Source organism: Podarcis filfolensis (assembly GCF_964270895.1).
Source record: "Podarcis filfolensis genome assembly, chromosome: 6".
Lineage (NCBI taxonomy): Eukaryota > Metazoa > Chordata > Lepidosauria > Squamata > Lacertidae > Podarcis > Podarcis filfolensis.
Window position 1 is genome coordinate 47,482,828 of NC_139609.1, and position 14,839 is coordinate 47,497,666.

At 43.9% G+C, this 14,839-nt stretch overlaps 2 protein-coding genes across 7 annotated transcripts in view; both read right to left on the reverse strand.

Moving 5' to 3' along the window:
- LOC310765094 (vitamin D3 hydroxylase-associated protein-like) overlaps window positions 1-3,301 on the reverse strand; it is a 20,656-nt gene extending 17,355 nt beyond the window's left edge. For all 4 annotated transcript variants that reach the window (XR_014549442.1, XR_014549443.1, XM_083619630.1 and 1 more), the window contains exons 1-2: window positions 3,196-3,301; window positions 824-1,090 (exon numbers count right to left, since the gene is read on the reverse strand). Coding sequence is in view for 2 of the 4 variants with exons in the window: in XM_083619630.1 (XP_083475756.1) it covers window positions 824-1,033 (210 nt within the window). In the remaining 2 variants the exon portion in view is untranslated. The remainder of the gene's footprint in view (window positions 1-823; window positions 1,091-3,195) is intronic.
- Window positions 3,218-14,839, reverse strand: part of LOC310765093 (vitamin D3 hydroxylase-associated protein-like) — a 26,481-nt gene continuing 14,859 nt past the window's right edge. The window contains exons 11-16 of one of the 3 annotated variants that reach the window (XR_014549440.1): window positions 8,992-9,035; window positions 8,678-8,717; window positions 7,575-7,683; window positions 5,691-5,836; window positions 4,470-4,847; window positions 3,218-3,492 (exon numbers count right to left, since the gene is read on the reverse strand). Coding sequence is in view for 1 of the 3 variants with exons in the window: in XM_083619628.1 (XP_083475754.1) it covers window positions 4,713-4,847; window positions 5,691-5,836; window positions 7,575-7,683; window positions 8,678-8,717; window positions 8,992-9,035 (474 nt within the window). In the remaining 2 variants the exon portion in view is untranslated. Of the gene's footprint in view, window positions 3,493-3,925; window positions 4,848-5,690; window positions 5,837-7,574; window positions 7,684-8,677; window positions 8,718-8,991; window positions 9,036-14,839 lie in introns of those variants that run through there. The other 2 variants (XR_014549441.1, XM_083619628.1) reach the window with 2 other exon arrangements.

A 14,839-nucleotide genomic window follows, 5' to 3' on the forward strand; every position in this document is an offset into this window, starting at 1 on the left:
AAATAAAACATGCATACAGCAATAGTGTTTTATGTTGTGTAGGCTCCTATGATGTAAGTAATGGGCCCCGCCTGCTCGCCAAAATATCACTGGTTTGCTCATTTCTATATCAAGGGTGCCTACATTCTGCATGGACTGGTTGCATGGCAACATGTGCAAATGGCTTTAGATACCTATTAGGACCATAAATTACAATACAGTGGTACCTCGGGTTAAGTACTTAATTCGTTCCGGAGGTCCGTACTTAAGCTGAAACTGTTCTTAACCTGAAGCACCACTTTAGCTAATGGGGCCTCCTTCTGCTGCCACGCCACCGGAGCACGATTTCTGTTCTCATCCTGAAGCAAAGTTCTTACCCTGAAGCACTATTTCTGGGTTAGCGGTGTGTGTAACCTGAAGCGTATGTAACCCGAGGTACCACTGTATAGCATATATTCAACACAAAAAACACTGACAATTTGTTGTTGACAAAGGACAGCTGGACCAGTAGCTATGGGCCTCATCCAACTTAAATCCGGCCCTGCTGGGGGGTCCCAAGGGGCCATATCCCTGCCCCACCCCAGTTGAGAAACACTGCTGTAGGGAATGAAGTCTTTGGGCTAATAAGAGTTGCCCACTCCTTCTGTAGAGTTTTGTTAATGTCAAACATTTACCAGGCTTTCTATTTCAGTTGTTCCCAGACGACATCAATCCAAATCTGATCATACTAAAAATGTGATTGTTCACTGAAATTCTTTTCTTTGTCAAACAATTATTCCAACCTGTGTCACTATAACAGAAGTCTACGGTGGGAATATCACACACATATCCAAGAGATGTATACCTGCTGTTTAAACTCCTGAACAACTTTTTCCATTTGACCCAAGCCATGGTCTCTCTTCCTTCTTGCCTCTTGTATTTGTTTTTTGATCCTGTTCTGGCCCATCCATCTGAATGCCAAGAAAGCTGCAGCTGTGCTGCTGGTCAGAGCAAGGACAATGTGAATGTCAATCTTAACCTGAGGCCATGACTGCTTCAACCATTCGTGGATCATAGTGGAAGCACTCTGCAACTTTCTAGAGTCAGATCAGCAGATAGTATTTGTGGGGTTCTGAAAAGACAGCACAAAAATAACGTGAAGGCCAAATAATTCCATCAAGCTACTCTATATGCACTGTTCTCCACTAGCTGCAGTTAATTTCATATGTCCCGAAATGCACAGGAACACATTTACAGCCTTCACCTCAAGCGAATGCTGACAATGAACTTGGAGAGCAGGACTGGCCCAAGACATTTTCCTCCCTGAGGCAAAGGACAATATGACACCCACCCCCCACAATTCCATGTACAGAAGCCAACTGCACCAGCAGTCAAACCCTATACTTCTTTCAGTAGAGCATGAGACTTTCAACCTCAGGGGTCGTAGGTTTAAGCCTTATGACGGGCAATTCTATGATTCAAAATTGATGATGGCACAGTGGTGGACTTTGGGTTTTGAAACACCCATCCTGCCTCTCACCTTCTGTTCTAAGTCATTGCTGAAGCACCCCTGTGGTGCACTCTCGGCTCGGCTCTCAGTGTGGGTGAAACAGTCGGCCTCCCCTAAACCATAGCTGTCAACCTTCCCCTTTTTGGCGGGAAATTCCCTTATTCCAGCCCCATTTCCCGCTGCTATCCCGGATTGTTAGATATCCCATAGACTGTCCCTGGGACAGGTGAGGCTGCTGATCCCTTATTTTCGAGGCTGCTGACCCCTTATTTTCAAATCTGAAAGCTGACAGCTATGCCCTAAACCTGCCTCTGGATGGAGCTGAATCCTCCTTTGCACCTGAGACAGCAAGCAAGATTAGATGGCTCAGGACAAGCCATGTGGCAACAGAAGGAAATGGCTGGGGAATTCAAGAATGGCTGCAGGCTTCCGCTGCCCCGCCTAGCCTCTGCTGCTGACGGACACCTCACTTTGCCTAATGCCCTACTTGGAAGTATGAACTTCAGGTGTGATTCTGTGTGGCTGAATGCAACAATAAGCAAGTTTCTTCCTTCTTCCCACCTCTCTATCCCTCTTGCCTCAAACACACACATTATAAGCATATTTCATATGCTCAACCTATGCTATTTAGGTGAAATGTAATGAATTTTTAAAAAACATTTTCAAAATAAGCAATTTTAAAAATAAAAGGAAATGCCTCATTTGGGTTAGAGTTCCACATAGTGATAGGGGGGAAACATGTTTTTCTACATTTTAAGTAGATAGATAAGGATGGAGACAGTTTAACTCTCCCCTGGAGGCCCTCTGGAAAGATTCTCTGATAGCCTTTTCAGTAACTCATGCCTCCTTTCAGTGGAACAAGCTAAGGACTCTGAATACAGAGTGCTTGGCATGGTCCTACAATTTCACTGCCCTGTACCTACCAATTGTAAAGTGGACACAACTAAGGCAGGCTCACCAAATACATACAGAATTAGGTGCTTTCTCCTCAGTGAAATATTATGGAGTTAATTACTACATGTGCCGATTTAATAAAAACAGGAATTTAATGCATTTAAAAAATAAATAAACGTAGCTTTTCTGCCTGGATAGTGCAAAGTTGAGGACCCTGTGGCCCTCCCGATGTTGCTGGGCTGCAACACCCACCATACCATTCTGCGGCTGATGGGAGCTGGAGACCAACAACATGTGGAAGACTGCAGGGTCCCTATCCTGGAATAGTGAAGTCATCCAGTTTCTACCTCCTGCCTAGCTCCGGACATATATGAGCAGAGTTGGACATACATACATACATACATACATACATACATACATACATTGTCAGCATCCTATGCACACACAGAGAGAAAGATCCCAGCATGTGCACATTGAAAGAAACAGCACAACAACCTTGGTCAAGCATCTGCTATGCATGCAGTAGATTCAACATTAAATCTTTAGCATTTCCAGATTGGTTCTAAAATCCCAGAGAGTCACTTCCAATCAATATACTGGACCAATGATCTGACTCAGTATAAGGGAGTTTCCTATGGACTCCTGGAGACACTGCACTACCTTCCTTCTTCCTCCGACTCTACCCTCCCTTTTCCTTGCATAAATGTGTATCAAGTAGATGCGTTTTCCAGACTCTTGCCCAAATGCACAACCACATAAGTCAAATTCTTAAATCTCACTTTGTCTTTCTCACACTCTCTAATTTTCTTCCCTTACAAAAAAGCCACACTTACCTTCTCCTCTAATCTCCTTCTCTTTTCTTGAAGCTAAGGAATTGCCCAAGCTGTTCAGCATTCGGAGTGGGTGGCTCCAGGGAATGCAGCCAATGGGGTAGGGGTTCAGCAAGTGATCTTTTTCCTTCTCCAGGAAGCACTACATGTGTGTTTGTTTCAATCAACTCTTATAGCGGAAATCCAGTAATTTGATTCATGAGGAATTACAGTGCAAGGTTCTTGTTGTTTGACACAGGCTCAGAATAGTTCTGGGGCTGCTCACATAGTACAGACTTCCAGCCTACAGGATCACCATTTCTAACAACATAGTAAGGTAGGAGGAATTCAACGGCTGAAGCTTTCCCAGTTCAGAGATGCAGTAAGAGGGAAACAACAATGTGCTGCATTTCTGCCTGCTGACGGGGGGACAGGAGGGACGGGACCAGGCCTTAATAGCCTACTATTCCCCAAAGCAGGAATTAGCCCTTGCAGTGTATGTCAGGAGTGGTGTTTTTTTTTAAAGGAACTCTGATTTGATCTGTTATATATTAAGAATCCATTTGCCATTGGGTCAGCAAATATGCTCCAGTGAGCTGTGACAGAAGTGGGATGGGAAGGTATCCAAGAGGGTGATAGCAAATTGGAGAGGTATAGTCTGACATTTTATGCTGTACTTGTATTGGTTTGGTCATTCATTGTTATGGTAAGATGGGAGCGCTCAGGCTGCTTGTTATTGTCAAAGAAAAAAAAATCATTTTTTGCTTCTTTATTTTGAAATGTTCTACTGTGCCTTCATTCAGCCATGGATTCCACAATGGTATACATTTTTTAAAAAATGAAATATTAATGCAAGAATAAAGACAAACAATAAAAAGCAATGTACAATAAAATCTAAGTAATTAATGTGTGGTGTTGATGGTACAGACATGGAAGACCCAGGTTAAAATTCTGCTTAAAAAACCCCACCACTGGACAAGATGTTAACTTGCTCATAACATGTTTAAACATAAGAGTTGTGTTGCAACTTTGTAGACTGAGAAACACTGACAAAATTATTGATTTATATTTCCTGTAGGGAATTTCCTGTAGGGATGAAGAGGCAAATTCTGCAGAAGACCAAGAAGTACAGGGCGAGCCCTTTAAAAGTGGCCCTGTGGATACAGAGTACACATGTTCCATGGGGCCTCTTTTAAAAGACTCACCCTGTACATTATTGCACTATCCAAGTCTAAAAGCAAATGGAGTAGAAGAAACCAAAATACCCACAGTGGGGCATGAGGCTAGTCAAAATATACTCATAGAACATTGGGAGCGTGTGCATCTTTTAAGCATTCTTCTTTGCATACAGTCGTTGAAGGTTCACTGCTCACTAAGTTACATATTAACATTCTGACATCCTCTTCAAAACTGTCTTCTAGCACACATTGATAAAAATGTAACTGAGCAGACCAAGCAATGTCCAGTACACATGCAGCGGTACATGAAAGTAGTCAACAAAGCAGATCTATTAGCAGATACAGTGCTCCTTTCTGACAGGATCAGATTTTCCTCCTGCCCCTCCTTTCATGGGAGACTTTCTCTACCTCCTTCATGAACCGAAGACACAATTCCTCCTGCCACGGCAGGGCCACACACTGGACAGCCACGGGGAGCCCAATGGCGCCTTCGACAGCCTGCAGGAGAGATACAAAGGCAGCATGATATCACAAAGCATATTTCATTACTGAGGGAAGCAGCCAGTTTGAGCTCGTGGCTTTCAGACTTCTCCCTGCATGTCTCCCTTTTGAATTGACTGAGACTTTCAGGATCTACTGGGCAATAAGGAGGCCTATATTCAACAGGATAATGGAAATGCTCAGAATAGATTTCCAACATGACTGTGGGGGTTTAGTGCTTTGGGTTAGGAGCTGCATTCCATGGATTTGTTTATAAAAATGTATTCCTACACATGTCACTTATGTTGGAATATTGCTAATAATTGTACTCCATGACCTTATGGTTGTGATTTTTTTTACCCAGGTCAGAGATTTGATGTCAAATGCTCTTATAGGAAATAATTTAATCACATTAACCAGTTTAGAACCTATTCCAAATAAACACACTTAGAATAAGGCTGTACAAGTTACTTTTAAAATGTAATTTTGTCTGGCAATAACTAAGATCCTACTCAGATCAGAAGCCGCCAATGAAGGTATATTAGTGAAGCAGTTCCAGCTTTCCAATTTAATGGGCGGTGTTAACGAGCTACTAAATTTCCCTAATTTCAGGAGGGAAGCAAGGAAGGGTCAATCTGCTACAAAGCTGTACAGCAAACAGAGCCCCAACGACATGAGGCGGGGTTTAGAAATCTGTTGAACTCCAACTCCCATCAGTCTCTACACCAACCAACATGACCAATGGACAGGATGGATAGAAGTTGCAGTCCAACAACATCTGGGTGGGTGGGTGTGTCACAGGTTCCCCATGCTTGATGCAGTGTTTAGGCACTGTCCTTGCCTTGGTTGCTATTGACTGACCTCCTTCATCCTCTTATCCCAGGGGTCTCCATAATGCCCTTTGTAAAGCTTCAGCTCTTCCTCATCTGCCTGTGTCACTGTAGTAACTGGGACAACTCCGGCCGGAAAATTCAAGACGTTGTATAAATGGGTGTAAGTGGTAGCAACTGGAAAAGACAACACACAAAACTTCTCATTTTGCGGTACCAGACCTTTGTTTCATGACAACAACATGCAAAGGCAATAAGAGCACAGTGCATACTTCTCTGCCCAAACACACAATAAGGAAAAAGAAAATGATCTTGACATGGCAGAGCACTGCTGGATTGTCTTGTGCTACTTTATCAACTAATCTAAAATAACCTTCAGAACAGTCGCACAACTGTTCAGGGGAAGGAGCCTCAGAAAGGTGTTGATTGATTCAAGTGTTTTCTCAGATATTTGCCTAGATGCATCCACATCAACAATGCACACACCCATGGAATCAGCCCAAGAGGAACTGGGTTTTCCTGGTTCGGCTTCAAGCATGTTGAGAACCTGAATAATTGACTTGATTAAAGCCTGAAGCCTTGAAAAAAAAATAGAATACGATTGAGGGTGCTTTCTTATCACTTCTAAGAAAATATGGCATTTGCCTGCCGGCACATTCTTCCTAACTGTACAAGCAACCACGAGAGATCTGGTCAAGCTGAAATCTGTTGCAATCTTCTTGCCTTGAAGTTTTTAAAAGGCGGTGAGACTTAATTCACTCAGTTTTGTTTTGTGGGATTAATAATACTGGGTCCAGAGAAGAGTGAGCAGAACTCCACTCAGGAAACAAGATTAATATGGATTCTCTCACCACTAGTGCCCCTGTGGTCTCCTCAAAGCAGCTCCATCTGGAATGGTGTGCGACCAGGTACTGTAGGGGCCAGCTAAGAGAATGGGGGGGTTGCCAGAATTCAAGGGGGCTGCCTTGCACAGGCAGAAGTTCCTTTCCACTCACTCAATACACCTTTTGATTCCAATTATAAAATAGCAGTGATAATATTTTTCTCACTGACACCGGTTGAAGGAAAAGTACCAAAGTATAAGTACAATTTCATGCAAAGTAAATATTGAATAATCAAGGAATTAATGCATCAGTCAAAAAATCCCATCTACTCACAATAGTGTTGGAAGAAGGGATGGGTTGTAAGACTACAATGCAACCCAGCTACAGTTCTGCTAGCAGTACCTTACAGATTCACAGTATATTATGTCCTGGGTGGAGCTAGACTAATGCCTTAGCTATACCTTAGTTGGTTAAGGAGTCCATCCCAACTGGTATGGCATGATACAATGTAGGTGAATCTACAGCTACGTATGTTGCCATATTGGTATCCTTCAGGTTGAAAGGTAGGTTATAAATACAATAGATGGTAGTGATAATAATAATGGGACATGTTCTGTAGTAGTGTGTTCCTGCTTCATAGCCCTGCTCTACAAATCTTTCTCACCACTTTTCAAATTCATTATGCCCCTTGAAGGAACCAGAGCTAAATGGATTAATAAATAATTTCTTCCTTTTGCTTGATTACTACTGAGCAGGAGACAGTTACGTATTAGTGGATGGATGTTCTAACATCCATCTCCTGCCAAGTTGGGATCATCTCCCAGGAAATATGGTAGATATCAAGGATGGCACAATGTGGCTAGATGGGCCCATATACCCTCTCTCCAAAAACTTTTATAAATATTTGGATCATAAGGCTGGGAGATAAAGATGGTCATCATCTATTCCTCCTTTGCTCAGAGCAGGATGCTCTACAGGTCCGCTCAGAGAAAGCCACATAATTTAATCCACAGTATGCAACAAGCCAAGGGAACAGGATCAATATAAGAGCATGTATACTGGAAAATCAGATAAGATGTATTATTTGGTACCAAATAGCTTGCCAGCATATCCCAAATTAAAAGCTGGTCCCAAAGCTGGACAAAGCACAACATCCAGCTTCAACTTCCTCCATTCTGCAATGAATTCATCACGGTAAGCCTGGGGAGAAATACAAAGAGAAGACAGTGGCTATTATGTACAAAATGCCACCATCAGTGTGAATTGATTAACAGAAATGCATTTACATCCTTACTTGTTGCTGATCAGCACAAAACCTAAGAAGCTCTACAGTGTTCTAGTCATTTTAGCTGTGGAGAAAAGGCTGAAGTGTGCTATACCTGAAGGGGTGTCTCCACCCACATTGTTCAGCCCAGACACTGAGGTCCAGCTCCAAGAACCTTCTGGTGATTCCCTCATTGCAAGAAGTAAAAATACAGGGAACCAGGCAGAAGGCCTTCTTGGTTGTCACATCTGTGGAATGCCTACCTATCTAATGTCAAAAAGTTAAATAACCATACTACTACTACTACTACTACTACTACTACCACCACTACTACAAACGAATCAGGAGAAGACTGAGACACTCCAAATGCAGAAGAGTTGGGAGATGATAGACATGCTACTGCTGATCTCCATACCCTCAGTATGAGTCCTATTTTTCCTCAATCTCTCATGGCTCCTGCTCACCCATTAGTACTTTATCATCAGCTCGACCTCTGTCAAAAATGCTGTTTACTTCATCATTTGGCCCAACCCTCTCTGGTCACTTTAAACTATCTGCTTGTGTACATAACAGCACACCATAGTTCCATCGGTTCTATGTTAACATAGACCAGAACTGTGGAATACAGTATTAGCATAGGTCAGCATCATTGATGGTGCTGTAGCTGGAGTTCTAGGGACCATATTAGCTTTCAATTAACATCAGTCTCTAGAATCAAACCATATAGGATTGTGAGGTAACTATTATTTGCATATCTTGCTCTCAGTGATGAAAGGCAGAAAAACTACCCAATAGGGAGACTGTATGCACACTTTCCCAAGAAACTGCCCGTTCTGAACAGGTTTCTCTCTGATGAGCAGTGATTGGGGGCAGAGAAAATCTGAGCACTTGGGCACTTTTCTTCATCTTTTAACAAGAAAACAAAATTACCATCCGGTCAACGTTGTTCTTCCAGAAGTTTTTCACTGACCTAGGAAATTTGCAGAAGGCATGCAGATTAGAATTCATGACAGTAACAAGAGAAAAAAATTCCTCAGAGAAAATTAACTAAAACTGCCCATTTTGGCCATATAGTCACTTTTCATCACAGATGCAGTCACACAGTACATTCACAACGATGGAAATATCATTATTCACAACAGTGGTTGTGAAGTTTTAACAACATTGGTAACAAAATTCCCATCATGATTATATTTAGTACTTCACAATGAATCCATTTTAAAATCGTATAAAAATTAACTTACCCTACTCCAATAAGGGCATTCAGATGTCGAGAGATTCGTGGGAACTGGGAGAGGGAATACACTTATTATTATTATTATTATTATTATTATTATTATTATTATTATAGCCACCTTTTCCTGTTAGGAATCCAGCATGCTTTGATCAAAAGTCATAGCTAAATTCAAAAATATATTAATGACTGAACTCTCCTATCATTAAAAGCAGGTTTGAGACAAAAAGTCCCAGGAACAAATTTACGCTTCACTGCCATGTATGCCCAGGGATTTCCCTGGAACTATGTCACCAATTGCCAGGGCCCAGAATAGACTATCATGCACACACCAATGTATCTCTATTGTTCCTGTGCGCAAACTGTTAACTCCTGTGGGACCCAAGCATGACTGAAGAGTGGGGCATAAATATAAGAAAGGAAGGAATAGTAAACCTATACGTATAGTCCCACATCTATCCATCTGGATGCTATCTTCAGAGCAGCTTTTAGAAAAGTGTCCAAGTGATAAGTTGCAAATTACAGCTGATGGGGTTTCGATGAGAGGTAAATCCTCTTTGTAAATTATTCATTGGAGCATTCTACTAAAGAAACTGATGGACTTTCTGTCTTATTTCATTATTCAACTAAAAACTAATGATCCACAGGGTTTGTCAGTGCACACAAATCATGACCTCCCGAGGGGTGTTAATTCACACTCACAATATTTCCACTATCACTAACATCTTTAAAAAGCTTTTGTACAAGTTCCCCAACTGGTTTTTTGAGGGGAGGTGGAAAAGCAGTTTTGTGGAGGTACTTTGTAAAAAGGGAGACTTTCAGAATTACTTTAGGTACATTCACACAAATTCAACCATGGTCACATCCCTCCAGATATAAGCCCAGGTCCCTTTCAGACAAACTTAACAACATCATTGTTTCTACTGATTTTATCTGTATAGTTGTTTTCAGCCACCCTTGCCTCCTTCAGGAGGAAGGGCAAGAGATAGGAATAAAAAGTAACAGTTGTAATTTTTTGACTAGTAAGAACAATTGTAATATTTTTACTACTTTTAGTTTACTCTGGTAAGTACTTATAACCTTAGCATCTACTACTAGTGATCCCATTTGACCTGTCAGTCTCCATTGACCTCCAGTAAGTTTTCTTTTTAAAAGTTGCCTGATATGGATTAAAATTCACTGGCATTGCAAAATTGCACTGTTTGCAAAGCTGTTTTGCAACTTATCATCTTGTTGTTAGCATTCATATATTCAAGTTACACAGCATTTTTCTCTCCTCATAGTTGGCTGAAATTTGTCACATGTACCCCACCTACCCAAAAAGCATCTGCTCCCACTGTTCTTAACATGATGAAGAAGTTAAGGTCAAGTAAAGGCTAAGGGTTTCTTGCGATCCGAACAGCTCTCAGGCAGCCATGCTTTTTACAGAAACCAGCCTTCCCGTTAGGCAGTCTTTGGGATGCGGGTGGAGCTGTGGTCTAACCCACTGAGCCTCTTGGGCTTGCTGATCAGAAGGTTGGCAGTTCGAATCCCCAGAATGGGGTACAAGTAGATAAATAGGTACCGCTGTGGCTGGAAGGTAAACAGCGCTTCCATGAACTCTGGCTTCCGTCATGGTGTTACATTGTGCCAGAAGCAGTTTAGTCATGCTGGCCACATGACCCAGAAAGCTGTCTGTGGACAAACACTGGCTCCCTCAGCATGAAGCGAGATGAGCACTGCATCCCATAGTTGCCTTTGACTGGACTTAACTGTCCAGGGGTCCTTTAGCTTTTTGCTTTTTGCTTTTTTCTTTATTTCTTTTTAGGCAGAGTGAGAAGACCACTTCAGGCAACAGATGCTGGAGGGCAGCAGTGGCTCCTCCAGCTGTTTCCCTTCAGTCCCTGCCAGCCCCAGCTTCTGAGCTAGGGCTCTGCCAGTAGTGATGCTTGCTTGCTGCTGGGATGAGCCTGAGCTGTCTGTCTGACCTTGTCACCTTCCCCTAATGCAGCCTTTCTAAACCTGTGGATCCCCCAGATGTTGTTGAACTACAACTCCCATCACTCCTAGCTAGCAAGGCCAGAGTTCAGGGATGATGGGAGTTGTAGTCCAACAACATCTGGGGACCCACAGGTTGAGAACCGCTGCCCTAATGGATCACAGACAATGCCATTAGGAGAGGGTCTGACCAAACAGGCCAGAACCAGGAAGCCGGCCCAGGCCATTCATCCCGGCAGGCATCACACATGCCCAAGCACTTGTCTACTCATGTGAAGCACACTGATGCCACAAAGGCATTGCAGCATTTGTCTGAGCAGGTAGCAAGCAGGCAAAGCAGGGAGTGAGCTGCAGTGCTGGAGAACTGAGCTGATTAGGCCATGTAGCCTATTCTGTACCCCTTAAGCTGGCCTGTTGCTCTCAGGTGCAGTGAAGGCCACCGCCCCATAGGGCTGGTTGGTAAATCTGTCAATTTCAGTTTCTTCTTCTTTAGTTCTTCACATCTCCAAATCATTTTCTGAATTTTTTTAAGGTCCTCATGAAAATTCATCAGAAATTTTGTGGGAATTTCACCTAATGCAAGCATCTTTTGATGTCTTTTTGCCTAATATGCACATTTTTGCAAGCCATTTCCCACTAATATAATGCATTTTTCATCTATTTTTACTAATATTTGCATTTCTATGCAAACTTTAGTATATGCATTTTCATACAGGTGACTTGGCTGAAGAACTGGATTGCAAAGTTCAGATAAGTGCGGATTTCAGAAGTTGACTGTGTTCACATATTGCTTGGGAAAGAGCACCTTTAAATGCAAACTGAATCAAATGACTCTCCCATCCCTGTGCTCTCATTATCAATATTTACGTAAGATTCAGTTATCAATCATGTTGGCTTTTATGCATGCTGCAAAAATTTATGCCTGTGCAATTCACAAACAGCCACTTAAAAGCAATTGCGCTCAACCCAGGCAAAGCTAGTTGCACTAGTTTCAAAAGAAGAGGCTAACACTCATGCTTAATTCACTTAATGAAATCAGTGGGACTTGAAAGTTCACAACTATAGCTGGAGTTTGTGCCTGCCTTTTTTCTTTTGACTATCAAGAGATTTTTTGAGTGGATAGTCATGATAAAAATAATGTATTGTGGCATATAGGGGGGGCAATAAGAAAAAAGTTATTGCACAGGGGGCGGGTGAGATTTCTGGCAATTCTATTTTCTCCACTTTGCTTTCAAACCTGATCGTTTTGCAGAGGATGGGCTCATCAGAAAGCAGCATATGAAAACCTGAGACTGGCTGCATCAAAGTCATTATTCTTAGATTATGATTTTCCACCTTGGTTATTCCGCTTTATAAGGAAGGCAGCTAGAACTTGATTTCAGTTAACAAGATTGACTGAGGCGACCGAGCTCTAAATGAAACAGTCATTTCGGAGACATTGTATGAGGGAAACAATCAAATATACTAGTTTGCATTACGATTCAGCTTGGAAGGAAATGGAACATAGCTTGCTCTAAAGATCCAGAGCCACGTTCTGATTTAAATATAACAATAGCAATCAATGCAAATAGGGAGTCATAAGCTTCCTGCGCCGTTAAGGAACCTGTAAGCAATCTCATTTTCAGATGCATAACAAAGGCTTCAGCATATTTCCAAGAATGCTGGAGCAACCTTGTAGATTTACTCTCTGGCAATCAAGATTCATCATAGGCATTTTTGGAATATAGGCCAAAATATTAAAACAGAAGCGTTTTCTGCCCTGGATCTTGAAAATCCTTGCCCCGGGAGCCTCTCCTTTCCACCCTACCGGTAGTGCAATCCTTGGCAAGTCAACTTAGAAGTAAGCCCACTGTGTTGAATTGGAATGGGAAAGCTCAGCTGGTAGAGCATAAGACTCTTAATCTCAGGACTGTGGGTTCGAGCCCCATGTTGGGTGAAAGATTTGTGCATTGCAGGGGGTTGGACTACATGACCCTCGTAGTCTCTTCCAACTCTACAATTCAGTGATTCTGTGACTTAGTCCCAGGTAAACGTGTACTGTGTATGACTGCATCTCTAGTCCCATGGCTTGTCATCTCTTGCAATCCCTGCCCCCATCTCTGTACTTTTCAATTTCTAATGATTTACTGTCTGCTCATGAACCTAGGCTCACTTCCCTCCTCTGGACTAAATCAAACCTTGAGCATGAAGATCTTTGCCAAGTAGAGAACCTAGTGTTGTGGCAGCCAATGGCTTCTTTGCTGTACTCCTAGCTTAGGCTCTGAGCTCCCGCACCAGGCCTAGCTGAAAAGCTAGCCTCCAAATATTCAGCTCACAGAGGGTCTATCAGCCTCCCTCTAGCTATCTGGCAGCATCTGAGGTTTTCCATGGTCACATAACCAAGAGAAAATAAAACACACAAGTGTTGCCAGCAATCCCAAAGCTGCACTCCCTACTTCTGCCTTACGACCTCCTAGAGGCGAAGGATTTATTTCCCTGAACTTTTCCTGCAAAAGTTGGCTGAGAATCCTGTTCAGTAGAAACTGGTGAACAGTGTGGGCATTGCTCTTCCAGCTTCCCAACACTGTGCATCATTACTGAGAGAGGGAGATGCAGAGAACTCAGCAGGGTGAAGCAGCATGGATAATCTGATGCTCCTGCCACTGCAAGATGCACCACACTGATCTCCCTGTACCTCTCTTTCATGGGAAGCTGCAGCAATGTGCAATGTTGGGAAGCTGCACTCCACCAGCTGCTACTGATTCTACTGTTTATCTCATTTAATCTATGGGGAATGATGATGACCCCCGACTGCGAAAGAGGAGGTGAACACCACACAGGGACAGATTTAACTTGGAGTGGTTTGGGGCACCTGGAAAGCCCCTGTGGCAAGATAACCTTGGCACCAATATGGAAAGGTACGTAGGAGACATATAAATGAAAAGCAATATTGTTGGAATAAAAAGGGAAAGGGAAAGGACTCCGGACAGTTAAGTCCAATCACAGACGACTCTGGAGTTGCTGCGCTCATCTCACTTTACTGGCCCGAGGAAGCCAATGTTTGTCCGCAGACAGTTTTTCCAGGTCATGTGGCCAGCATGACTAAGCCGCTTTTGGCGAAACCAGAGCAGCACATGGAAACACTGTTTACCTTCCCGCCGGAGCGGTACCTAACGTATTTTTTGTCCATAGGATGCACTTTTTCCCCTCCAAAATGAAGGGAAATGTGTGTGCGTCCTATGGGGCGAATGCAGGCTTACGCTGAAGCCTGGAGAGTGAGAGGGGTCGGTGCACACCGACCCCTCTCGCTCTCCAGGCTTCCCGCAAGATCTCTGCAAGCCGGGCTCCCACGGCTTGCGGAGAGTTGCCTGCATGCCGAAGGCTGGGCGCGCTGAGCTCAGCACGCCAAGACTTCGCGCAGCTCTCCGCAAGGCGCGGGAGCCCGGCCCTGGGCTCCCGCAGCTTGCGGAGAGTTGCCTGCATGCCACGCTCCGTTGTTTACCGCTCAGGCAGGCAGGGAGGGAGAAACGGGGTGGGCGGGCGCATGCAGTTCAAACCGCCCCCCCGCCCGGCGCGAGGCCGCCCGCTCTCCTTCCCGCCTCCATGTTGTTGCCTGAGGGGAAGACCGCCGCCACCGCCACAAGGAGGACGGGAGAAGGAGGAGGCTGAGGCGGCTGCTGTCCCGCGCACGGCGGGCCTGAGGGGAAGGCAGCGGGGGTGGGCGAAGCCTCTGGGGCGCTGAGTGGAAGGAGGGCGGAGGAGGGGACGGAGGAGGAGGAGGCGGCACCTGGGGCTGGCGCTGACAGGCGAGGAGGGGAGGTGAGCGGGAAGACGGCTGCTGCTGTTGCTGCTGCTGCTGTGGCACAGCGCGGAGACCGGCCTCCTCCGCAAGCGTTGCCTCC